A 26,101-nucleotide genomic window follows, 5' to 3' on the forward strand; every position below is an offset into this window, starting at 1 on the left:
GGAGCAGCATCCAAAGAGGCATCACAAACAAACTGTAGCCCCTGGACTAACTGATCCACCAGCTCCACAAAACAAGGGGGAGCTGTTTCTCCTCCAGGTCCCATCGTAAAAATTTTGCCCATTCACTCATATCTTGTGACACCAGGGTGATGGTAAACACCGGCCTAAGTGCCGACCCAGCCACAGTGAACATATGCTGGGTCAAGGCCTCCAACCTCCTATCAGCCGAATCAGAGAAGACCAGGGACTCTAGTACTCTTTTTCAGCCTGGAAACTGGGGAGTCTACTATAGGAGGTACCGTCCATTTGGCTAATTACCACACCAGGAACAGGGTGGGCACTTGATTGTAGATTCTCACAGGAACAAAATAATAAAAGGAGGAAAAAATTTGATTTAAAAAGAAAAAAAAAAAAGGACCAGAGATCCCAGCAAGGAACTAGGTCCCTACTCCTGACTAGGCAGATAAAAATGGAATACCTATAGCAGGAATTTGGAGTATACCCCCAGGGGCTGCCCCATAGGCGGGCTTAAGCTTTTTTCTCTGCCTAGTGTTTTACTCCTGTAGGGGGCAGTATAACCCTACGGTCATGAAGATGAAGAGCTATGCCTGTCAATGAACGAAAGAGAAAACACTCCACCTGGTCAAAGTGAACACCTCCACCCAAAATTGACAATAAAAAGAACAACTCCTGCACATGCTGATGCACAACATATACATAGAGGAGTACTTCACCAGCCCATAGCGCTGTCCATGTGTCCACCTCCTATTGGATGTATGTTATTAAGCTGTGATGTCCTGGCCGCTGCAGCTCCTCTCGCACTCCACTGGGAGGGGGGGGGGGGGGGCAGATAACAAGCAATTCCAATCTACAATAGAGGGAAGCGCACGCAGAGCCTCGGGGAATAACGCTTTATTTAAGGACAAATTTCACAGTACAGTTAAAATGCACTCACACTTTATCTTCTTGGCATTCGCATATCGGCATTCCAACAAGAGCTTCTCGCTCCTCCCGTCCCTCCAGATGGTAACACTTCGGTCTCCTATCTTGCGGCTACCGCCGCTATGACCCCGCTCTCCTCCACTTCCTGTGTGCAGCTCCATCACCAGGTCACCGAGTGCCAGTACCAGTGCGCCTGCTTAGGCTCTCCCGAGTCGCTGCGGTAAACGGCGGTATATTGCGCAGGAGTGCTGGTACTGGCACTCGGTGACCCGGTGGTGGAGCTGCACACAGGAAGTGGAGAAGAGCGGGGTCATAGCGGCGGTAGCCGCAAGATAGGAGACCGAAGTGTTACCATCTGGAGGGACGGGAGGAGCGAGTAGCTCTTGCTGGAATGCCGATATGCGAATGCCAAGAAGATAAAGTGTGAGTACATTTTAACTGTACTGTGAAATTTGTCCTTAAATAAAGCGTTATTGCCCGAGGTCTGCGTGCGCTTCCCTCTATTGTAGATTGGAATCCACCGAAACTTTAACCTCTGTAAAGCCTAGTACAGACAATCAGATTATCGGACAAATTTTCATCAGTTTTTTCTTGCATGCTAGTCTCATATCGAAAGTTAGGAGGTTACTTTCATACGAAAATTCTCATCCGATAGAATTCAACTTCAGAAGTGATGTAATGTGTTGGATTGTATGTATTCTTTTGTTTCCGAGCATGTGTAGTCTTGCTCTTACGATTTTTTCGGACGAAAACTGTACTGATTAAACGAAAATTGGGCGTTGTGTACATACTATATACATTTTCTAGCCTGCACCTTCAGTTTACCATCAAAAAGTTCGTAATTGGCTGTCAAAGGCACTATGCTAATGATCCGAAAATCGGTAGATCCTTCATCATACTAAATTTTACTTCCGATTTTCTTATCATGTGTATGAGTCTTTAGTTTGCTTCCTTTTTGTCTGATGTGATTGCTATAGACGCCTCCTGGAACACTTCCTCAGCACTGTCATGTATATCCCACCTCCAGCTGGGTTTACTGCGTTTCTTTTACTGCACAGAATGAGACAGGATTTTGTTTTGCTTTGTTAGTTTCCTTTCATTCATGGGGGAATACACAGAGCGCTGTGCATCAAGAGGTAGAGGTTTATTTTCTGCCTTCTCTTTATAGTTTTTTTTTTAATATCCACATTCAGCAGCTTATTGGGGGTTATTTCTTTATTTTATTTGTCCATCACTGAATTTTTAGTTAGTGTTATTTTAGGGACAGTGCAGAGTGGGGTTCTGTAGTCATTTGCCATGTTTACTGCATTGTGGCGGTGTGCTTTGAAAGAAAGTACTTAACCACTTCTGGACCGGAAGGTTTTACCCCCTTAATGACCAGGCCATTTTTTGTGATTCGGAACTGCGTTACTTTAATGGACAATTGTGCGGTCGTGCAATGCTTTACCCAAATAAAATTGATGTCCCTATTTTCCCACAAATAGAGCTTTCTTTTGGTGGTATTTGATCACCTCTGTGATTTTTATTTTTTTGCTCTTTAAAAAAAAAAAAGAGCGACAATTCTGAAAAAAAAAACAACAATATTTTTCACTTCCTTCTATAGATCATTCCCCAAAAATTTTTAAATCAAATTTTTTCATAATTTTAGGCCAATATCTGCTTCATATTTTTCGTAAAAAAAAAACCCAATAAGCGTATTTTGATTGGTTTGTGCACAAGTTATCACGTCTACAAACTAGGGGAAAGATTTATGTGATTTTTATTTATTTTTACTGGTAATGGCGGCGATCAGTGATTTTTTAGCGGGGCTGCGACATTGCAGCAGACAGATCAGACCCCTAACTGACATTTTTGACACTTTTGGGGGGACCAGTGACATTACTACAGTAATCAGTGCTAAAAATATGCACTGTTACTGTAATAATGACACTGGCAGGGAAGAGGTTAACCCAGCGGCGATCAAATGGTTAAGTGTGAGCCTAGGGGGTATTTGCTAACTATAAAGGGGGATGGGCTTGTAATATCAACACAGAGACCTGTGTTCCTAAATAGCAGGAACACAGGGGCTCTGTGTTGATACCAGAGAGAACAACGGTCTGCTGTGTTTACAACAGCAGACCGCCGTTCTCTCTTCACGCTCCCCCACAGGAGCGCTCCCGTGAACCTCCATACAGGTATAACTGCGGCGGCTGCTCGGCAAGTACTTAAAGTAGAACTATAGGCAATTTTTTTTTTTCATTTTGGATAGAGCAAGAGAGGGTAGTAGCCCCTGTCAGACTTTTTTTTCCCCATCTATGTCCCATTGCAGAGATTTCCCTCCATTTCCTGTCCTATAGCCAAACAGGAAGTGAGTGGAAATCCCTTTAAATTAATTAAAGACATTTCTTGGAGACCCCCAGCTCACCAGAACGAATGTCCCCATTGGAAGATTTCCCCTATATTATTTTTCAGGGGAAAACCCAAAATGTGGGTTTTTTATGCTTTCACTTTCAATGATAATGGTAAACAGGACAGGACAAATAGAGAGGTTGAATCTCCCTTACGGGGCACAGACAGCGATAAAATCTGACTCTATCCAAAACTAAGATTACTAAAGTTTTACTTTTATAAATACTTTAATGTCACTTGAGACATTTCAATATAGTACTAAAAAAAGTAATTAGGGTGATACATCTGTATTTGTGCGTTGGCACTGATTCCTCCCAGTGCACACCAGCATTCAATGAAGCTGCTGCTGTAAACTGGCCTGAAATAAATGACAATTGCGGAGATTTACTAAAACTGGAGCAATCAGAATCAGGTGCAGCTGTGCATGGTAGCCAATCAGATTCTAACTTCAGCATGTACCGTTAAGCTTTGATGATAAAACCTAGAAGTTGATGGTTTCTATGCAGAGCTGCACCAGATTTTTGCACACTCCGGTTTTAGTAAATCAACCCGACAGTGTCTCAAACTATCCTAACCCCTTGCTGCTGTCACCCCCCGGCTCTTTAAGAGAATCTTAATGCCAGGAGGTGGTGGTGGCAGGTTTTCCGATCTTGTGACTACTGTACTGTGATTGGTTATCACAGCGGTCACATGATCAGAAGCTCCTGATCACAAGTATCGGGAGATGTCCATGATAGCTCAGTTATTGTGCTGAGATCACACAATCAGCCATTTACCCATGGATGCATAGATGCAGCGGCTAATGTGTAAGGTAAAGTTTACAGGCCTGGAAAAATCAGTTGGTAATGGATTGAAAACTGGCTAAAAGACAGAATTCAGAGAGTAGTGGTTAATGATTTTTACTCTGAATGGTCTATGGCACATGTGTCAAACACAAGGCCCGGGGGCCAAATGTGGCCCGCCAGGCCATTTTATGTGGCCCCAGCACCTCTCCCCCAGCGACAGCACCCCCCTCATATCTACCTCCACCTTGTCTCAGCAGTCGGCAGCAGAGAGGAGGAATGAACTCCTCCACCACATCCTGCACCTCTCTGTGCAGCCACAGCACCCCCTTGTCTCCCCTCTGACTCTGAAAATGAATTCCAACCCTCCTCTGGTCCTCCTCCAGCCCCTGCACTTTCTGCTTTCCAGCTTTGCCCCCAGTTGCTTCCCAGCAGCAGCTCAAGTTAAGGGGGTGCAATGTGATGTAAAATAGGGTGGGGGGACTTTGACTTCTGATGATGGGGGGGCTCTTGACATCTGATGTTAGAGGGGGTGGGGTGCTCTGGACATCCAGTCTTACAGATACAATCGACCCTTTGAGGGCAACCTTAATGCTGATGTGGCCCATGATGAAATTCAGTTTGACACCCCTGGTCTACGGTTATCAGTGGTGTACCCCAAGGTTCAGTGTTGGGACCCTTACTTTTTAATATCTTTATAAATGATATAGGATCTGTGATTAAAAGTACCATTTCAGTCTTTGCAGATGACGCTAAGCTTTGCAGTAGAATAACGTCCTTACAAGCCAACCTCAATGCACTGTATGTCATTTGGCTTCAAATGGTTGTACCAGAGTACCCTTGTTTAGAGCCAACAGTCGACTCTCTTGTAATAACAACTAGAGAGGCTAGGCAGCCACTCGGTTGTTATTACAAGTAGCGGGAGAGGATGTTCCCTCCCCCCACATCGGGTCTCAGATGTAGTAACCCGGAAACAATGTGTCTTCCGATTTACTGGAGTCTTAAAGGCACCAGTTTTGAAAAATCAAAGGTATTCAAAAACGCAGATCTTGGCGTTTTTTATTTTTTCAAGTGCAAAGGAGGGATTTGAGGTCTTATAGACCCCAGATCCCTCCATAAAGAGTACCTGTCATGTGCCTATTGCTGTCACAGGGCTGTTTACATTCCTTGTGACAGCAATAAAAGTGATAAAAAAAAGAAAACAAATTAAAGCAACAGTGTAAAAAGAAAAAAACATAATACAAATGAATAATTTAAAAAAAAATTTAATTGCCCCATGTGACAGACATAAGTATCAGATCCCTAACTAACTTGTGATGAAGGACCAGCCAATCTCACACCACTCACTTATGTAACAATGCCCCACTCAGCTGCACCCTGCACAAAGATTTTCAGCTTGCGGGACCCAGAATCTAGATGCCAGCAGGCTGAGATCAATTGTCACTGGGCTAATTAGGCAATAAACCCATTAAATGCCACCACTCTCGTTTTGGTCCAAGCAGGAGGAAGCTCGTGATTCTAGCGATACCAATTATGATTGTAGGATAATTGTCTGTAACACGCACTGTCACCACAGACAGGAATGTTCATAGGATTTATCCTATACAGTAGCACTCTTCAAGAGACAGGTTCTTTGTTAGTTTGCATTATGAGCTTTGGGACAAGATTAACACTTTTCAAAATAAAGTTTTTATAATGAAAAGGTCAAAGTTGGTGCAAATGAAATATTTACAGAAAAAAAGGTGTTTTAAAGAAATAGAAACATAATTCAGCAATAGCAGTAGAATTGTGGAGGAAGAATACTTGCAGTCAATGTCCTGGGTGTTATCAGAGTTCAGTCAATGAGCCAGGTGTTATCGGTTCTAAAAACTTGGCAGATGTTCCTGCTTTGATGGTACCATGAGAACTCCCAACTGGTTAGGGGTCTCCCCTTTTCTCTGGGGTCAAAGGGGTGTTGACAGATGCCCCTGACCAATAAAACGGAGTGGCCATGGGTTGTCCTGAGTTTATGGCAATATCAGGTCCCTCCTCTACAGACAGTTTTATGGCACTCTCTGTGCTTTGGCACAGGTTTAGATTAGTACAGAGCGCTGGGTGATTGAGTTTTTCAGGTTTTCTTGGTGCTCAATCCTTTCAATTTTAGTTTTATGGCACTATTCATATCTTCCAATATGTACTGGTTGCATTCTTGAAACTGATAGATTATGGTTCAGCATTGAATCTCGCATCCAGGGATACTACTGTCCAGCTCAGTAGATTGCTTTAAAAAAGGCCTGGATTCTTTCCTAAATGTGAAAAATAAAACCGGATACTAACATTTATAGGTCAAGCTGATCCAGGGAATATCTAATTGCCTCTTAGGGGATCAGGAAGGAATTTTTTCCCCTGCTGGAGCAAATTGGATCATGCTTTGCTGGGGTTTTTTTTCCTTCCTCTTGATCAACTGTGGGTATAGGCTTGTTTATATGGGATTGTATATATATATATATATATATATTCCTTTATTGGTTGAACTAGATGGACTTGTGCCTTTTTTTTCAACCTGACTAACTATGTAACAAGTGAAGTTGGTCTTGAAATGAAAGTCCTACTCTATTCCCTCCACCACACTGTTTGTGAGTTTGTTTGTGTACTGTATATTTTTATACTTTCTACTCTGAATTTATGTTTGTGTTGTTGTGTATGTACCGTATATTTGTATGTTATTAAGATGTGGTTTAGTGTTTTTGGCTATTATGGGCAAACAGCTATATTTGATGGTTGATGAATTTAAATTGAGTATTCATTTCAGAGTAAACAACCTGGCTCAGTAGGTCTTTTTTTGCAGTACTCTTTACTGTTACCGGTATGTTAAAGATCAGCTTTTATCGACCACTTTAACATGGAGGAACCCTTGAAATAACCTTCTGGTCTCAGAGAACCCATGCTAACAATTACTGTATCTATAATCTCATGGTACATTAGGCAACATACAAATTGGCGTATGAGGCCTAAATATATGCCTAGCGTAAAATCCTCACATTTTTGCGTGCTTGGGTAGCTGTAGGTGGTGCATACAGCCAGCCATAGAAGAGAATGGCTGCACTTACTGTAAACATCGGCATATAGCTGAGTGCAGCCACTTACAACCATTCACGTTTATGGCTGGCTGTTTTTCCAACTGTAGCTCCAAATGGGTGGAAAACAAGATTTTGCACTGGGCATATTTTTAGGCTTCAATATAGGGTTGCCACCTCATCCACACCTCAGGACACACATTACACAGGTTCTGTGGCTGATTAAGGTGGTAATTAAATTCACTCGGTGCCTTATGTGCATTATATCAGCCTCAGAACCTGTGTAATTAATATGTGTCCTGGATTAAAGGGATGAGGTGACAACCCTAGTCTGTTAGCCTTGGCCCATAGTAACATCTGCTCAGTGCACCGGTGCTCATTTTTTTTTAAGCTTGTTTTGTAGGTTTTTCACATGCCAGCCTGCTTACCTGAACGGGCTGCCTTATGAGCGACAAATGCACCAAAAAAGCTCCTGCACCTTTTCAGGTGCACAGCTCGCCACGTTTTTTTAACTGCGTGTTTTGTCATGTGACAAAATGTGTGACTCGTAGCCGCATTTGAGGTGCTATTAAGAATAAATGACACTGCGAGCGCAATGATGTGCATTTTTCACACATTTCGAGAACACGTGGTTCTGCGCGTATTCCCGGAACACCCAGATGGGAAATGGGCCTGAATGCGATGCTCGCTGGGAGCCACATTTGTGGTCATTGGGAAGAATCCCTCTATACAGAAAAAAAAGATAAGGTTGCTTATGTAAGAGGCAGAAGTTGCTCACTGCTCAACAATCAGCAACCTCTGGAAGGACCCTAGGTTTCCACAGTACCTGGTTTGAGAAAAGCCTGTCATTTATTGTATATTAACCACTTGCCGACTGCCTAAAGCCGATTTACGTCGGCAGTCAGCCCCTCACAGGCAAAGTGACATAGGTCTACGTCGCTAGCCTGTGAGGCTCTAGGGAGCGTGCACGTGCCGCCGTAGGCACTTGCGATTGTCCGTTAGAGCGGGAGAAAGGCAGGCGGCTAGTGTAAACAAAGCCGCCTGTCATTCTCCCCTGTGTAAGAATGGAGATCACACGGTTCTGCTATGTAGGATCGTTGATCTCTGTTCTGTTGATAATCTGTTCTTACTCTAGTAGCCACATCCAATCACAGTTAGAAGCACGCCCCTAGGGACACACTTAACTCCTCCCTCTCAAATAAAGTTAACCCCTTCCCTGCCAGTGTCATTTTTACAGTAACAGTGCATATGTATAGCACTGATTACTGTAGTAATGTCACTGGTAACCCCAAAAGTGTCAAAAATGTCAGTCAAGGGTCCGATCTGTCTGCCGCAATGTCGCAGTCCCGCAATAAAAATCGCAGATCGCCGCCATTACTCGTTAAAAAAAAAACAACAGAAATTACAAAAATCTTTCCCTTAGTTAGTAAACGCAATAACTTTTGCGCAAACCAATCAAAATACACTTTTTGTGATTTTTTTTTACCAAACATATGTAGCATAAAACAAATTGGCCTAAAATGTTAAAAAATTTAGATTTTTACTTTTTTTTGGGGGAATTTCATATAGAAAAATTTGAAAAATATTGTTATTTTTGCAAAATTGACGCTCTTTTTTTGTTTATAGCGCATTATTGAAAAATCGCACAGGTGATCAAATACCACCAAAAGAAAGCTCTATTTGTGGGAAAAAAAGGACGTCAAATTTGTTTAGGTACAGCGTCGCACGACCGCGCAATTGTCCGTTAAAGTAACGCAGTGCCGAATCGAAAAATAGGCCCTGGTCAGGAAGGGGGTAAAATCTTCCAGGGCTTAAGTGGTTAAAGTGACAATATACTTTGGTTTAACAAAAAAAAAAAAAAAAACCACGTTGTTAACTAAAACAAGTCCCTTTTTTTGCTTTCAGCCTCCTCCAAATTCCTTTATATATATATATATATTATGTGTATGTGCACTACCCTATACACACTACAGTATAGGGTTGATTTTTTTTACAGGTGAACAGACTGTGCAGTTTCTCCAGTGCTTAGTAAATGAGTTGAAACTTCGCTTTGCAAGAATATCCAATCACATGCAAGGGAAAAAACAAAAAACAAAAAAAACAACAGTATTGTAGCACCCTCCTAGGTAGGTGCTAGGAAAAAGCATATATGTGGCCCTGTCTGCTTATTAGGAGGGCCTGATCATTTAGTTAGGCTGTCACATGTTTCCAGGTGTGATCTGTTGAGTTTGGGGAGTCTCCCCACGGACGCAAAAAACATCAGTTTTTGCGTCCTTTCCGTTTTTTAAACGGAAGAAAAATAGGGTTCTCTTCCGTCTCAAAAAACGGAACTGAACGGAAAGGATGCAAATCTGATGTCAGCGGATGGTCATTCGCTGACATCCGCAATCCCATTGACATGCATTATGTCCGTTTCTCATCTGCAAACGGATGGGGTGAAAAACGGACATATGGACCGCCCGTGTGAAAGGACCCTAAGTTTTCTTTTTCGGGCTCCATGCATTGTTATTAGCATTTCTTTATGCTTCTAGAAACTAAAAAGTGTTATCCTATGTGTCCCTGCACACTGCTTTAGGCTATTCGTGTTTTTTTTAGCATCATTATCTAGGAGCAGAAAAAAAATTTTTTTGTAAAGTTTTTTGGAGTATTTTTCTAGCGGAAACAAATGCTATACGCTCCTAACACCTTTTTTTCGAGCGTTTTTTTCATGTACTGTAAAAATGCTTATAAAATGCTAACGCTCCTTAACGCTCTCAAAAGCTTCTAAAAGCTACTACAAGCCGGCACAAAAATGCTATTGTCAGAATTTCTCAGCCAGTGTTTTTTTTTCGTAGTTTTTCGAGTTTATAAAAAATGCTAGTGTGCATGGAGCCTTATGCCTCCTACACACGATCACATAATCAGACGACTTATCGTTCGCATTTTGTTGCATGATACTAATATTGAATTCAACAATGCGTACTAAACGTATGATTTTTTTTCACACGATTCTGGAAAAGCTTTCTGGTTGCGTGGCTATGTATCGGATAATGCAAAACAATGCTGGCAGCTGGGCTCTTTCTGGGTTATTTTTGGGTTTCTGATCATGCGTGGTCTTTGTCTATCGATTTATAGCAAACGCATACTGTACTAATTAAACGATTGTCGTTCGCTAGGCTATCGTACGATAAAAGTTTTTGTGTTTGCCCCTTCGGATTTTGTAGGACGAAATGTGATCGGCTGTCGAAAGCTGTGTACCAACGATCAGATTATCGTGCGATCGATTTCAAAGTGATTTTTTTCGTACGATTATCTGATGGTGTGTACAAGGCATTAAGCTTATTTTGCTTTATTTGTAATGGTAATTCTGCAAATAACACACTGCCTGTCCCTGGGCGGTTAAGTCACTCGATCACTGTGTCTATGGAGGGAACCGTGGTTATCATCCAAGGCTGCTCTCCTGATATTGACTACAAACATATCCATATCTCTTCATCTCCAATACATGGGGGGCAGGGTGGCTGGTAGTTTACGAAAGATAGCTAAGAAGGAAGATATCCTTCTGTACAGCTCACAAGAAGTGACAAGAATTCTGCATTTCTGGCAAAATTAACAGGTATCTGCAGAAAATGTTCTTGGCTTAAAAAGCAAACTACTGAAGCCAGCATATCTAAAGATTGTAAATTGCAACATTTTGCATTTTTATACTTGGGTTTAGTTTTCATTTCACTGATCTGGAACAAGCAATACAGTTCAGGAAAGTCAAAGTGAAGTCAGAATTCCTAATCGGAATACTTGTTCTGAACTACAGAAGCCAATGGATAGGCATGGCAGCAAGACATCTAAGTCATCAATGGAAGCCTCCATACTTCCTCACTATAGGTTTCCAATGACGTAGTCAATCGCTCAGCTATAATACTAACATACTGCTGGCAGGGAGGGTGCTAGACTATTTTGCACCCTAGGCAAGACTAGCTACTTGCACCCCCCCAAAAAAATATAACTGTACACATTGCCCCCTTCCTGTACATAATGCCCCCCCCTTTTAACCCCACTCTCTACCTCCTGCACACACTGCCCCCCCCTTCCTGCATACACTGCCCCCCTTTCACCCTACACCCCCCCCCCCCCATTATATACACACTGCTTCTCTTTAACCCTACACTCCCCTTCATATACACACTGCCCCCCTTTAACTCTACACATCCCTTCATAAGCAAAGTACCCCCCTTTAACCCTTCACACCTCTTCTTGTACACACTGCCCCTCCCCCTTTCTGTACACACTGACCTTCTTTAATGCTACAACCCCTTCCTATAAACACTACCCCCCTTTAACCCTACACCCCCCCATTTTATACACACTGCCCCCCTTTAACTCTACACCCCCTTCATATACACACTGCCCCCCTTTAACCCTGCACACCCCTTCATATACAAAGTGCCCCCCTCTCTAGAGGTGACATCCATTGAGGATGAGGAGGGGACAGGAGAGGAATGTGGCACCGGCCATGGCTGCACTCTAGGTGGCAGTGCGCCCTAGGCGGCCGCCTAGTTTGCCTAGTGGTAGCACCAGCCCTGACTGCTGGCAACAGTTCATTTTCAGCAAATATTCTTACAATATAAAACAATAAGAAATTCGAGGGGCTTGCCGATATCATTTGGTAAACGTCATGTTTCCCATGTATTGCTGGCTCTCAGAATGTCGGTGAAAGAGAATGACTTTTCCTGCCATGTGGCTGGCCGACTAGGAAGCCCTCACACACTGTCACACCTCCAGTGTGTAATGTTGTCATAACAATAGATGGAACACGACGAGTTTACAACTCAAACACCGGATGTGATTTACTCTACTTATACACAATATACAGTATGCTAGATCCTAAAGTATAAAGACAAACAGTTTTTTCTATGTTTGGATATAGTGGAGAGGGTGTAGAACACCTGTATTATTGCTGTCTACGTCCCTGTTTGGGAGATTCAACTTCTCTATTTATCCTGTTTGCTGTTAACACAGAGAATGAATGTAAAGGAAAATCCCAAATGTTGGGTTGTCACCAGAACAGGAATAGAGGGGAAATCCTCCAATGGGGACACTAGTTCTGGTGACCCTGGGAAAAAAGTTTTTTCCCCATTAATTCTACTATGATACTACTTTAATACAAGGCATTCTTTGAATAGACAAGAGGAGACAATCAGATAAACAACACTAGTGCTTCTAAGGGTCCTTTCCCATGGGCTTTCCGCCTCGGCAGACTTCGTTTTGCTCAGCTGGACGGGAGCAGGTGGATGACAGGTCCGTCTCCACTTATTTTGCAAAGACGGAGCTGTCAGATCCCCGCTTTCCTCTATGGGAGATCGGATGAAAACAGACCACCTGTCCGTTTTCATCCAATCCGATCCTCCAGATAGGGTTTCCATCCGTCTGGATTTCAAGGATCACATTGGATCAGATAGCAGTGGGTGTCCGCTGACATCCGCTGCTCCATACAGGTGCATGGAGCATCCAATTAGGTCCTCCTGAAAAACTGACAGGTGGACCTGATCGGAAAGCCTGTGTGAAAGGGGCCAATGTATGAGCCTCAGCAGGCTGAAAGTATAGCACTATACTTTGCACATAGTTGCACTATCTGGCGTGGATAAAAGTATCACTTTTACAGAAAAGAACAGCAATCCTGGACATGGCATACATCCCAGCTGAGGTAACTTTGTTTTACCGTACTAACAATTTTTGCTAGGAGTTCTGTTGGAGGTTTTCCTCCTGACTTGCTCCTCCTGCAATTTGTGTCCCCAATATTATTATTATTATTATACAGGGTTTATATAGTGCCAACAGTTTATGCAGTACTTTACAACATAAGGGCAGAGAGTACAATTACAATACAATTTTATTATAGTAGGAATCAGAGGGCCCTGCTCGTTAGAGCTTACAATCTAAGATTGGGGAGATATACCCCTTCTTGAGTACTGGTGATCATTGTTATCTAGTAAAAAAGTGAGGGAAGATCAAAAATGTTGTCCCCAGAACAAGAGGCATGGAAAAATCTTCCAATGGGGACAACTGTCTAAGGCTCTGCATACATGTTACAATCTGACCGTACAATTTCTGTACAGTCAACTTTAGATCTACCAAAACAATGTAATATGGGGACATACCTAAACTACATGATTAATCGGTGCACAATCAGGTGGGTCCTTGTTCGTAGATTAATATTTCAGGTACTTGTATAGTGCTGTCAGTTTTATGCAGTGCATATATTGTACATCCAACATCAGTCCCTGTCCTCATGGAGCTTGGAATCTAAGGTCCCTAAACTCACATTCATACATACACATAGTGGGGCCAATTTAGACAGGAGCCAAGTAACCTGCCAGCATGTCTTTGGAGTGTGTGGGGAAACCGGAGTGCCTAGGGGAAGCCCACACACGGGCACAGGGAGAACATGCAAACTCCAGGCAAGTGGTGTCATGGTTGGGATTCGAACCAGCAACCCTTTTGCTGCTAGGTGAAAGTGTTAACCACTACACCACTGTGCCACCCCATCTAAAGAACATTGCCCCATCTAAAGAACATTGTACAATCAGATTGTAATATCTGTGATGAGCTTAAAGTGGTAGTATCCCGCTTTTTGACACTTTTACCTACAGGTAAGCCTATAATAAGGCTTACCTGTAGGTACAATTAATATCTCCTAAACCGGCACGGCGGCGCACGCGCTCTGAAGGTCCGGGGGGACTTTCAGTTTTCCTTGCCGGGAGCTTGCTGGAAAATCATGCGCGGGAGTGACGTCATCGTGGCTCCGGCCAATCACAGCGCCGGAGCCGCCGAACCCGAAAGAGACGCCAAGGCATCATGGCAGCGCCCGCAGCGATGTCGGGGGGTCCGTGTCGGGGCTTCGTTCTAAGGTAAGTAATACATAATGAGCTAGTATGCGATGCATACTAGCACATTATGCCTTTGTCTTGCAGGTTTTTTTTTTTTTTTGGGTTTACAACTGCTTTAAGAAAAGAAAAAACATAATGACACGGGTTTTAAACCCTTCCCTACTCTATCTAAGACTGAAAAAAAGTTTTGGCTATGTAGTATGCGTAGACTAGGCTTTTCACCAGGGCGCAAGCACATGAAAAAAAGTGTATTGCTGCATCCAGGAGCAACAGGTGTTTGCATACAGTCGCCTGTGCAAATCAATGAAATTCTGCGGCTGTACGCTGGTAACTGCACGTCCGAGCGCCTTTTTGTATGTCCCTGCTTGGACGCAAAAATATTTGAACTATTGCACATACAAAACAAATCAGAATTCATGCTCTTCCAGATTTTTATTTTACAAAAGCTGCTAGAGCAGTGATGGCGAACCTTGGCACCCCAGATGTTTTGGAACTACATTTCCCATGATGCTCATGCACTCTGCAGTGTAGTTGAGCATCGTGGGAAATATAGTTCCAAAACATCTGGGGTGCCTAAGTTCACCATCACTGTGCTAGAGCAATCCAAACAGGTATGCCAATGGATTCCAAAAGTTAAAGGTTTTCAATAAAGATACAAAAGTATTTGACTTACCTGAAGTTCACACCATGCCACTTCCACTGTCGTTTCAGTATCCAGACCTTTGTAAACGGTTTTAAAAGACCCTCTTCCGATCTCGATGTTAAATTTTAAGTATCTCCCATCTGGTGAGGTGGCTACAGCTTTGGTCTCATTCTCTTCATTCTCTTCTTGCTCCCTCTTGCTTTCTATCACTAAAGGTTTCTGGATGGGAACTGAAGGACTTTGGTGGCTGTTGGCTTCATCTTCTGACTCAGAACTGATGTCCACAATACTGGCCAAGGCGGCCGGAGATGTTAGGACATCTTGTTGGGTGATGAGTGGCGGAAGGCTTGTAGAGATAGAGGAGTTCTGAGTGATGGACTCTATGCTTTCTTCTAGAGATGAAGGCTCTTCTGGGGACCACGAGGAGAAAGAAGTCCCTGGTGGGTCATACCCCAATAGCTCAAGCTGAGCAGAGCTTCTCCTGTTGAACTGGTAAGAGTTCCTTCTAGCTCCTTCCTTGCCTGAAAGTCTTCTTCTCCTTAAGGCTGCAAGAGAGGACAGCTCCTCTGGGTCTTCCGAATCAAATGAAAGTCCGCAACCTAAATCCACTTCTGTCTGAGACATGGCTTTGGTGGAAGGTACTTCCAAAGTGAACATTGCCTTGGTACCCACTCTACGCTTTATAGATTGCCCCACTGAACTGCCATGGTCAACCTGTGGATCAGATCAGGTTAGCACATGCTATTGACCCTAGTCATGATGAATCAAGGAAAGCAGGTTAGGAATATCCAGTTATAAGTGCAGAACAGCAAGCAATGAGAAAGAATTGTAGCTGCTGATGTTCAGCTTTCCAAGCAATCCAGGAGAAGACAGATCAGCGGTTGTATGTGAGCTCCTATAAATGTTACTTGTGAAGTGCAAGCAGCAGGAGAGCAGAGCAGCACAGCAAAGCTCTCTCAACTCCTCCTGCCTCTAAAGTCACTGACAGCTTGAGCCTGTATGAGAGGCAATCTGATCTTACATTCATGTGACTGCAGCAGAAAAAGCCAGCCTTCTGTCTCAGCTGGTGAACACCTCCCCCATCCAGCCCAGCAGCACCTCCCTTCTTCTTTCCAGCAACAGATACACCTAAATACTAGGTCTTTCTTATATACACTCCACCTAACAAGGTCACCTCCTTCCTGCACATGTCCTCAGCACTACCTATGGAATCCAGACTGATCAACCATCTCATGTCCCCTGCAGGGACATCTGATCCCACATCTCAAGTCTGCTGCAGGGACATTTCAAGGAATCTACTCGGTGACAGCTATGAGAGTAACACCTGGCGGATTACTTCAAAAGAATTAAATGTTTTTTAAATGTATTTAAAGTATTTTTTTTTTTTTAATTTATGTTTTAACCACTTTACCACCGGAGGATTTTGCTGTCTTACGTCCAGGCAACTTTTTGCGATTCGGCACTGTGTGACTTTAACTGACATTTGCGCGGTCATGCAACGCCGTACCCAAACAAAATTGACGTCCTTTTTTTCCCCACAAACAGAGCTTTCTTCTGGTGGTATTTGATCACCTCTGCGCTTTTCATTTTTTGCGATATTAATAAAAAAAAGCGACAATTTTGAAAAAATAACAATATTTTTCTACTATGACAGTTAAAAAATATGCAATATATTCAATTTTTGTCATATATTTTGGCCAAAATGTATTTAGCTACATGTCTTTGACAAAAAAATTCTCAATGAGCGTATTTTTAACCGCTTTAAGACCAGAAGATTTTACCCCATTCCCGACCAGACCATATTTTGCGATTCGGCACTGCATTATTTAACGGACAATTGCGCGGTCATGCAACACCGTACCCCAAAAAAAATTTACGTCCTTTTTTTCCCACAAACAGAGCTTTTTTTTTGGTGGTAATTGATCACCTCTGCGCTCTTCATTTTTTGCAATATTAATAAAAAAAAGCGACAATTTTGAAAAAAATAACAATATTTTTCTACTTTGACGGTTAAAAAATATACAATATATTCAATTTTTGTCATATATTTTTGCCAAAATGTATTTAGCTACATGTCTTTGACAAAAAAATTCTCAATGAGCGTATTTTTACCGCTTTAAGACCGGAAGATTTTACCCCATTGCCGACCAGACCATATTTTGCGATTCGGCACTGCGTGACTTTAACGGACAATTGTGTGGTCGTGCGATGCTGTACCCAAATAAAACTGATATCATTTTTTTCCCCACAAACAGAGCTTTCTTTTGGTCGTATTTGATCACCTGTGCAAATTTTACTTTTTGCGCTATAAACAAAAACAGAGCGACAATTGTGAAAAAATAATATTTTTCACATTATTTTATATGAAATTCCCCCCCCCCCCAAAAAAAATTTAAAAATAATTTTTTTTTTATCATTTTAGGCCAATTTGTTTTCTGCTACATATGTTTGGTAAAACAAATCGCAAAAAGCGTATTTTGATTGGTTTGCGCAAAAGTAATTGCGTTTACTAACTAAGGGAAAGATTTCTGTCATTTTTGGTGGTTTTTTTTAACGAGTAATGGCGGCGATCTGCGATTTTTTTTTGCGGGACTGCGACATTGCGGCGGACAGATCGGACCCTTGACTGACATTTTTGACACTTTTGGGGGTACCAGTGATATTACTACAGTAATCAGTGCTATACATATGCACTGTTAATGTAAAAATGACACTGGCAGGGAAGGGGTTAATTTTTATTGGTGATCAAGGGGTTAATGTATGCCTGGTGCTTACTGACGTGTGTGTGGGGGGGGGGGGGAGGTGACTGAGTGACACAGGGACAGATCGCAGGTTCAGCTATGTCTGTCACTTAGGAGATCCGCCCGCTTTGTTTACACAAGCGGGCGGATCTCCACACTCGATTCCCCGACGATCGGGTAAGAGCGGCGGAGATCACCGCCTCTCCCCCCCTGGCCCGACTCCCGCTGTAACTGAATACAGCAGGAGCGAGTCTCCGGCGGCGCGCGCGCGCCGCCCACAACGGGAGGAGTCCAGCGATGCAGGTCTACGTCGCTGCACGATAACTAACCACTTTCCCACAGTACAGTCAACGTGACTGGTCGGCAATAGTGATGTCGCGAACCTAAAATTCGCCGTTCGCGAACGGCGAACGCGAACATCGGCAAATGTTGGCGAACCGGGCGAACCGCCATAGACTTCAATAGGCAGGCGAATTTTAAAACACATAGGGACTCTTTCTGGCCACAATAGTGATGGAAAAGTTGTTTCAAGGGGACTAACACCTGGACTGTGGCATGCCGGAGAGGGATCACGCAAAAAAAAGTTCTTAAAAATTATAATTTTTTGATAGAGAGCCAATTATTGGAAAAATTTAAAAAAAATAAAAATAAAAAATTTCTTTGGATTTAGCATCTGGGGGGTCTAAAAAGTGTACCTGTGAAGTTTCAGCTCTGTAGCATGTCCAGAACCCCTAAAAAACAGCATTTTTCTTATATTTTCAGGAATATGGCTTCTCTGCGGCTGGCTTTTTCTCTTGCAGGCATTTATCGGGCATTTTTTTAGGCAGGCATGTCATTTTTTGTATTTAGTGTCTGGGGGGTCTAAAAAGTGTACCTGTCAAGTTTCAGCTCTGTAGCATGTCCAGAACCCCTAAAAAACAGCATTTTTCTTATATTTTCAGGAATATGGCTTCTCTGCGGCTGGCTTTTTCTCTTGCAGGCATTTAGCGGGCATTTTTTTAGGCAGGCATGTAATTTTTTGTATTTAGTGTCTGGGGGGTCTAAAAAGTGTACCTGTCAAGTTTCAGCTCTGTAGCATGTCCAGAACCCCTAAAAAACAGCATTTTTATTATATTTTCAGTAATACGGCTTCTCTGCGGCTGGCTTTTTCTCTTGCAGGCATTTATCGGGCATTTTTTTAGGCAGGCATGTCATTTTTTGTATTTAGTGTCTGGGGGGTCTAAAAAGTGTACCTGTCAAGTTTCAGCTTTGTAGCATGTCCAGAACCCCTAAAAAACAGCATTTTTCTTATATTTTCAGGAATACGGCTTCTCTGCGGCTGGCTTTTTCTCTTGCAGGCATTTAGCGGGCATTTTTTTAGGCAGGCATGTAATTTTTTGTATTTAGTGTCTGGGGGGTCTAAAAAGTGTACCTGTCAAGTTTCAGCTCTGTAGCATGTCCAGAACCCCTAAAAAACAGCATTTTTATTATATTTTCAGTAATACGGCTTCTCTGCGGCTGGCTTTTTCTCTTGCAGGCATTTATCGGGCATTTTTTTAGGCAAGCATGTCATTTTTTGTATTTAGTGTCTGGGGGGTCTAAAAAGTGTACCTGTCAAGTTTCAGCTCTGTAGCATGTCCAGAACCCCTAAAAAACAGCATTTTTCTTATATTTTCAGGAATACGGCTTCTCTGCGGCTGGCTTTTTCTCTTGCAGGCATATATATCAGTGGTGGGTGGGCAGTGGCACAGTACACTCTCTGTGGACCTGACAGCAGTCACTGGCACCCAGGCAACTGCAATTTAAAAAATATATATATATTTCTTTACTTTGCAAGCTGCTGTGCCACTTTATATATCAGTGGTGGGTGGGCAGTGGCACAGTACACTCTCTGTGGACCTGACAGCAGTCACTGGCACCCAGGCAACTGCAATTTAAAAAATATATATATATTTTTTTACTTTGCAAGCTGCTGTGCCACTTTATATATCAGTGGTGGGTGGGCAGTGGCACAGTACACTCTCTGTGGACCTGACAGCAGTCACTGGCACCCAGGCAACTGCAATTTAAAAAAATATATATTTTTTTTTACTTTGCAAGCTGCTGTGCCACCTTATATATCAGTGGTGGGTGGGCAGTGGCACAGTACACTCTCTGTGGACCTGACAGCAGTCACTGGCACCCAGGCAACTGCAATTTTAAAAAATATATATTTTATTTTACTTTGCAAGCTGCTGTGCCACCTTATATATCAGTGGTGGGTGGGCAGTGGCACAGTACACTCTCTGTGGACCTGACAGCAGTCACTGGCACCCAGGCAACTGCAATTTTAAAAAAATATATTTTATTTTACTTTGCAAGCTGCTGTGCCACCTTATATATCAGTGGTGGGTGGGCAGTGGCACAGTACACTCTCTGTGGACCTGACAGCAGTCACTGGCACCCAGGCAACTGCAATTAAAAAATATATATATATTTTTTTACTTTGCAAGCTGCTGTGCCACCTTATATATCAGTGGTGGGTGGGCACACAGTGGCACTGCAGTGGGCACAGTACACTCTGTGGACCTGACAGTAACTGGCAGCCCAGGCAACTGCAATAATAAAAAATATTTTTTTTTTTCAATTTATTGCAACAAGATGCTGTGCCACCGTATATATATCAGTGGTGGGCAGTGCACTGCAGTGGGTACAGTGCACTCTGTGGACCTGACACAGCACTCACTGCAATTATGACAGAGGAAAAAAAAAATATTTTTTAAAATGCAAGGTACTGTGCCTGTGCCACCCGAAATGAGTGTGGTGTGCACACAGTACAGTCTGTGGTAGGTCTGTGGCCTCTCACACACAGCGGGCAGGCAACTGCAGTGTACAATAGATATATATAGATATATATATAAAGAAAAAACTCTATTACCTTACCAGCCCTTAAAAGGGCTTTTGGGGACACTATATATATATATATATATATGTATATATATAAATAAAAAAAATCCTCAATTACCAGCCCTTAAAAGGGCTTTTGGGGACACTAGATAGATATAGATATATATATATATAAGAAGAAACAACTCAATTACCAGCCCTTAAAAGGGCTTTTGGGGACGCTAGGTATATATATATATATATATATATATATAAAAATAAAAAAAACACAAATACCAGCCCTTAGAAGGGCTTTTTGGGGTGCTGATATTACAGCAGTAGTGGACCAAGAACACTGCAAGACCAGGAACACTGACTAACTGTCCCTAGCTTAACAGCAGCAGCAGCAGCAGCAGCTCTCTCCCTACTCTCACTAACACACTGCTTCAGAATGATCTAAGATGGATGCTGCCCTTGCTTATTTATAGGAGGTGGGAGGGAGGTATGCTGATTGGCTGGAAATGTGTCTGCTGACTGTAAAGTTCAGGGTCAAAGTTTGCCTCAATGATGTCTTATGGGGGGCGGACCGAACATCGCATATGTTCGCCGGCAGCGGCGAACGCGAACATGCTAAGTTCGCCGGGAACTGTTCGCCGGCGAACAGTTCTATACATCTCTAGTCGGCAAGTGGTTAAATAGAAAAAGGAAAGATTAGAAGCTCGGTTGTAATTTTTACGGTCATCTCAAACTCACTTAGGTCGATGTCACACTTGCGATCCTGTTCCTGGCAAGCTTTGGCTAATAGACTGTCAAGAGAACCCGAATGGGTAATGAAACATATTGACTTTTTTTTTTTGGGATGATCTGATTTGAAGGCAAACTCCAAAAAGCTAAAACGTCCTCACTTGCAGTGAACTAAATGCAAAACTCTTTTTTTATTTAAATTGTGGATAGAGTAAGTGAGGGTTATAACCCTGTCAGTGTGACTCATTGTGGAGATTTCCCTTCACTTCCTGTCCCATAGGTCAAACAGGAAGGGAGAGGAAATCCCACCAAAGTGCAGGAACCCCTCATTGTCATCAACATTTCCAGAATTAGTGTCCTCATTGGAAGATTCCCTTTTATTTCTCTTCTAGTGACGCAGCTCCATGTCTAAATGGATACAGGGAGCTGTGGGTCGGCTCAGGTGCCCCCATAGTAAATTGCTTGCTGTGGAGGCACTCAACAGGAGGGAGGGGCCAAGAGCACAGAAGAGGGACCCAAGAAGAGGAGGATCTGGGCTGCTCTGTGCAAAACCATTACACGGGGCAGGTAAGTATTTATTTATTTATTTTTATTTATTTCAAGTACTTATATAGCGCTGTCAATTTACGCAGCGCTTTACATATACATTGCACATTCACATTAGTCCCTGACCTCAAGGAGCTTACAATCTAAGGTCCCTAACTCACATTCATACATACTGTACATAGTAGGGCCAATTTTTATTTTATATACAGGATCCAATTAACCTACCAGCATGTCTTTGGAGTATGGGAGGAAACCTGAGTACCCGGAGGAAACCCACGCAGGCACAGGGAGAACATGAAAACTCCAGGCAGGTAGTGTCGTGGTTGGGATTCGAACCAGCGACCCTCTTGCTGCTAGGTGAAAGTGCTAACCACTACACCACTGTACTGTGCCGCCCAAATATAACATGTTTGTTATTTAACCGGTTCCCGACTGCCCGTTGCCTTTTTACTGCGGCAGTGCGGCTCTCCTGTGCGTACCGACGTAGACCTACATCGGTCGTGCGCCTGCAGCTAGAGGGCGAGCACTCACTGCCGCCGCCCGCTCCCGCCCCCAGTCGGCAGCGGGGACTCCGATTGCCGCCTGACAATCGCAATCACTCCCCGCATGTTGTAAACACAGCTGACCGTTCTTCTCCCTGAAATTATCATAGAGCCTCTGTGATCCTTCTATATAGGATCACAGGTCTCTGCGATCATTTCACAAGCCACGCCCCCCCCACAGTTAGAATCACTCCCCTAGGCTCATATTTAACCCCTTGATCACCCAAAGTGTTAACCCCTTCCCTGCCAGTGTCATTATTACAGTAACAATGCATATATTTAGCATTGATTTACTGTAGTAATGTCACTGGCCCCCCAAAAGTGTCAAAAATGTCAGTTAGGGGTCCGATCTGTCCGCCGCAATGGCACAGTCCTGCAAAGTATGTCGTTTCGCGTAATAGAGCCGACCTGCTGCAGTAAAAGTGCAACGGCTGGTCAACACAAGGTTAATAAGATACCTGCACCTATAAAACATAACACATGTCAAATGCAGTCTCAAAACTGTCATCACCATTTTGCCATTGAAATAAATGGGAATCTGTTGACCTGTGTTTGACACAGAAAAGAAGCAATCATCTACACTAGCCGAGTTTTTGAAGAGAATCAGATTTGTAAGACTGACATAAGGCTTACGCTAGTAAATTACCTTTTAAACTACAACTATGGCCTCCCATTTAAAAATATGTGCCACGGCAGTTATTTGTAAATGCATTTACAGTTTTCTCTTAGTCCTTCTGCAAAGTTTTACATACAGTACCTGTTGATCTTGCCATTAAAGTCCACCTAAAGCAGCTTCCTATGATGGGGTGACAATGATGCCGCACTGCTTCTGAAATCAAAGTACATTTGCCATTATGATGTAGGCTGAGCCTGTTTGCACTGGGATGAACAAAATGTTTCAAGGGGCATGACTATTGGCATTCTCAATACTGAATCAAGGGTCTGTAGCTTGTCAATCAGTGCCTGGCCACCCCCTAGTCCTGCCCAGTGGCATACTAACAGGGGGGACGGGCGGCGGTCCACCCCGGGTGGCACACATTAGCGGGTGTTAGGGAGCACCAGGGTGCCACCTGGGGCCGGCTACCGATCTGCCTCTGCCGCTCATTGACGCAGAAGTGCGGAGCAGGAGGAACTGTTTCAAGCAGAACGGAAGAGAGAGACTCACCAGCGCTGAATAAATGGCGGGCACTGCCAGAGCTACCTTTGCTAGGTAATGAGCAGGTGATTGGTTGCTAGGACCCTCTAGCAACCATTCACCTGCTCATTAACAAGCAAAGTTATCTCCGGCAGTTCCCGCTGTTTATTCAGCGCTGGTGAGTCTCTCTCTTCTGTTCTGCTTCAGACACAGTGCCTCCTGCTCTGCTCTCCTCCTAATAAGGTACGAAGGGGAGGGGAGGGGCAGGGGGCTTTGTATTGTAAAGGGTTCTATGGGGGGCTGTGTAATGTAAAGGGTTCTATTGGGGGGGCAGGGGCTGTATAATGTAAAAGGTTCTATGGGGGGGCGGGGGCTGTGTAATGTAAAGGGTTCCATGTGGGGGGGGGGGTTGTGTAATGTAAAGGGTTCCAATGGGGGGGAGCTGTATAATGTAAAGGGTTCTATGGGGGGGGGGGCGGGGGCTGTGTAAGTTAAAGGGTTCCATGGGGGGGCGGGGCTGTGTAATGTAAAGGGTTCCATGGGGGGGCGGGCTGTGCAATGTAAAGGGTTCCAATGGGTGGGCTGTATAATGTACAGGGTTTTATGGGGGACAGGGGCTGTGTAATTTAAAGGGTTCCAAAGGGGGGGGGGCTGCATAATGTAAAGGGTTATATGGGGGGCAGGGGCTGTGTAATGGAAAGGGTTCAATGGGGGGGGCGGGGGCTATATAATGTAAAGGGTTTCATGGGGGGGCAGGGGCTGTGTAATGTAAAGGGATCCATTAGGGGGCGGGGGCTTTGTAATGTAAAGGGTTCCAATGGGGGGGCAGGGGCTGTGTAATATAAACGGTTCCATGGGGGGGCTGTATAATGTAAAGGGTTCTATTTGGGGGGGGGGGCTGTATAATGTAAAGGGTTCCATGGGGGGGCTGGATAATGTAATAGGGTGCATGAGGTGGCTCTGTAATGTAAAGGGGCCCATGGGGGGGGGGGAGCTGTATGACGCCACTGGAAGTAGCACACTGCCACTGCCAGTTACATGTATTTCTGTCTGGTGCCTCAGGTCAGTCGGAGCCGTTTTTGCAGAGGAGGGGCCTGGCAAAGGGAGGAGAATTCTTTTGAGTTCCGGGCCGCAGTGTGCGGAGCTGCTACAATCGACGTCACTTGACGACACGTCAATGTGCGGTGCTTCGCCTGCCCGCCTGGGGGGTGCCAAATAAAGGCTCCCCCCCGGGTGCCAAATGCTCTTGGTACGCCCCTGGTCCTGCTCATTTCTTTCTTGATTGGCTGAACTGCCTTTGTTGTTGAAACCCTCCTACTGTGAGTTGCAGTATCTGGAAGGAGTAATGTGTGGGAGACAAAAGAAGATGGATATGGCTCAGTCAGGGAAAGTAAAAAAAGTTGTTTTGTTTACTTCATGAGTCTTATTCATCGAACCGAACGGTTCGGCTCGCTTTTGTGCTTTTCCACTGCTGGTACCGCATGGTATGGTGTAGGAACGGTTCGGTACGGTACGGCGGCGCATTTCCACTGCATGGAACCGAACGGTACGGCTCTCTAAAACAGTACCACCTCGATTGTGGTTCCAAGAGGTACCATACTGGTACCATATCCCACAATCCTTTGCATGCAGTCACTACTAGCCATTGATTGGTCAGAGAATCGTTGTTATCCCACCCACTTAACTTTAGTACTACTTTAGTGGAAAAGCAAACCATACCAAACCGTACCGAACCGTTCCAACACCGTACTATGCGGTACCAGCAGTGGAAAAGCAAACCGGGCCAAGCAGGGCCGAGTAGAGCCGAGCCGGTACTTACAGTGGGAAAGTGCCAATAGTAACTGCATTTTTGCTTAGACTGTCTGTCATACAGGAGCCTTTCATTCTACTTTAATGTTAAATGCTCCTCAAACTATTTGGGTGACAGTACATAGTCCTTGCATTAGTTCGATTTTTTAGTAGATGTTCTCTATTCCCAGGAGCTTTAAAAGCTGTAAAGCATATTAATAAGAGTAGTGATAACTATTAGAAGAACATAGGATAATGGTGTTCACACTACACGAGAGTGGAGTTCACATCGCCCTGAGAATTTGTGCCCACACCACAAATGCATTGGTCACGTGTATTGGCACTCACACAAAAGGGAATGCAGAACAGTATTGTTGTTTGAGCTAAATATTTCCGGGAAGAACTCAACTAGACACTAATTGTACGTAAAATGGTGACATAACATTTGGCACTATATAATTAAGACACATCATCCCTTTCTGTTTCAAAGAGCTTTTATCAAACGTTTGCAGAATTACAGAATAGTAAAAGCATGTATCAAACATATAAACCTAAACAGTACATCACCAACAAATTGGAACATGACAACCCTCTCCCATAATCAACAAATACAGGTTTCAAAAGTAATTTGTTTGTAGATGCATCATTATTCAAGCTATGGCCCTTTTTTGGTATTTGAAAGAGGGACCTGGTGATGAGGAAGCAGCCCTGCAGTAAGATATGGGACGGTGTCTAATGTTGCATTTAACCTTGCTGATGGTCCAATGAGTATAAGCCAGGGAGGCAAGGTCCATGGATAGGTAGATGTGTGTGATGATGTAGGATAGCGAACAGGGGTTGACTGGCAACTTTTGGCCCAGGGGGCAAGTACAAACCAGAGGACCATGGTGCAGGGACTCGGCTCCCCTCCCGTTTTTGAATATCCCGGCTTCCCTCCCTCCCACCCTGTCGTGGCACCATTTATGTGGTTTTGTCACCCTTGGATCAAGGGGGGACTCTGTTTAACCTCCCTGGCGGTATTATTATTATAGGGATTCTGTACCAAAAGCGGTACAATTCTTTTCATGGAAATTTGGCGTTATGTATT

At 43.7% G+C, this 26,101-nt stretch overlaps 1 protein-coding gene and 1 long non-coding RNA gene across 3 annotated transcripts in view; one reads left to right on the plus strand and one right to left on the minus strand.

Annotated features, from left to right (window-relative positions):
* WNK4 (WNK lysine deficient protein kinase 4) overlaps nucleotides 1-15,340 on the minus strand; it is a 374,343-nt gene extending 359,003 nt beyond the window's left edge. For both annotated transcript variants that reach the window (XM_082272080.1, XM_082272079.1), the window contains exon 1: nucleotides 14,705-15,340. In XM_082272080.1, the coding sequence (XP_082128206.1) occupies nucleotides 14,705-15,331 (627 nt within the window). In that variant the 5' untranslated portion in view covers nucleotides 15,332-15,340. The remainder of the gene's footprint in view (nucleotides 1-14,704) is intronic.
* The window catches only part of LOC309566786, a 1,174,540-nt gene that overhangs the window by 664,172 nt on the left and 484,267 nt on the right, over nucleotides 1-26,101 (plus strand). The window lies entirely within an intron of this gene.

Source organism: Pelophylax lessonae, assembly GCF_965119305.1.
Source record: "Pelophylax lessonae genome assembly, chromosome: 11".
NCBI classification, from domain to species: domain Eukaryota; kingdom Metazoa; phylum Chordata; class Amphibia; order Anura; family Ranidae; genus Pelophylax; species Pelophylax lessonae.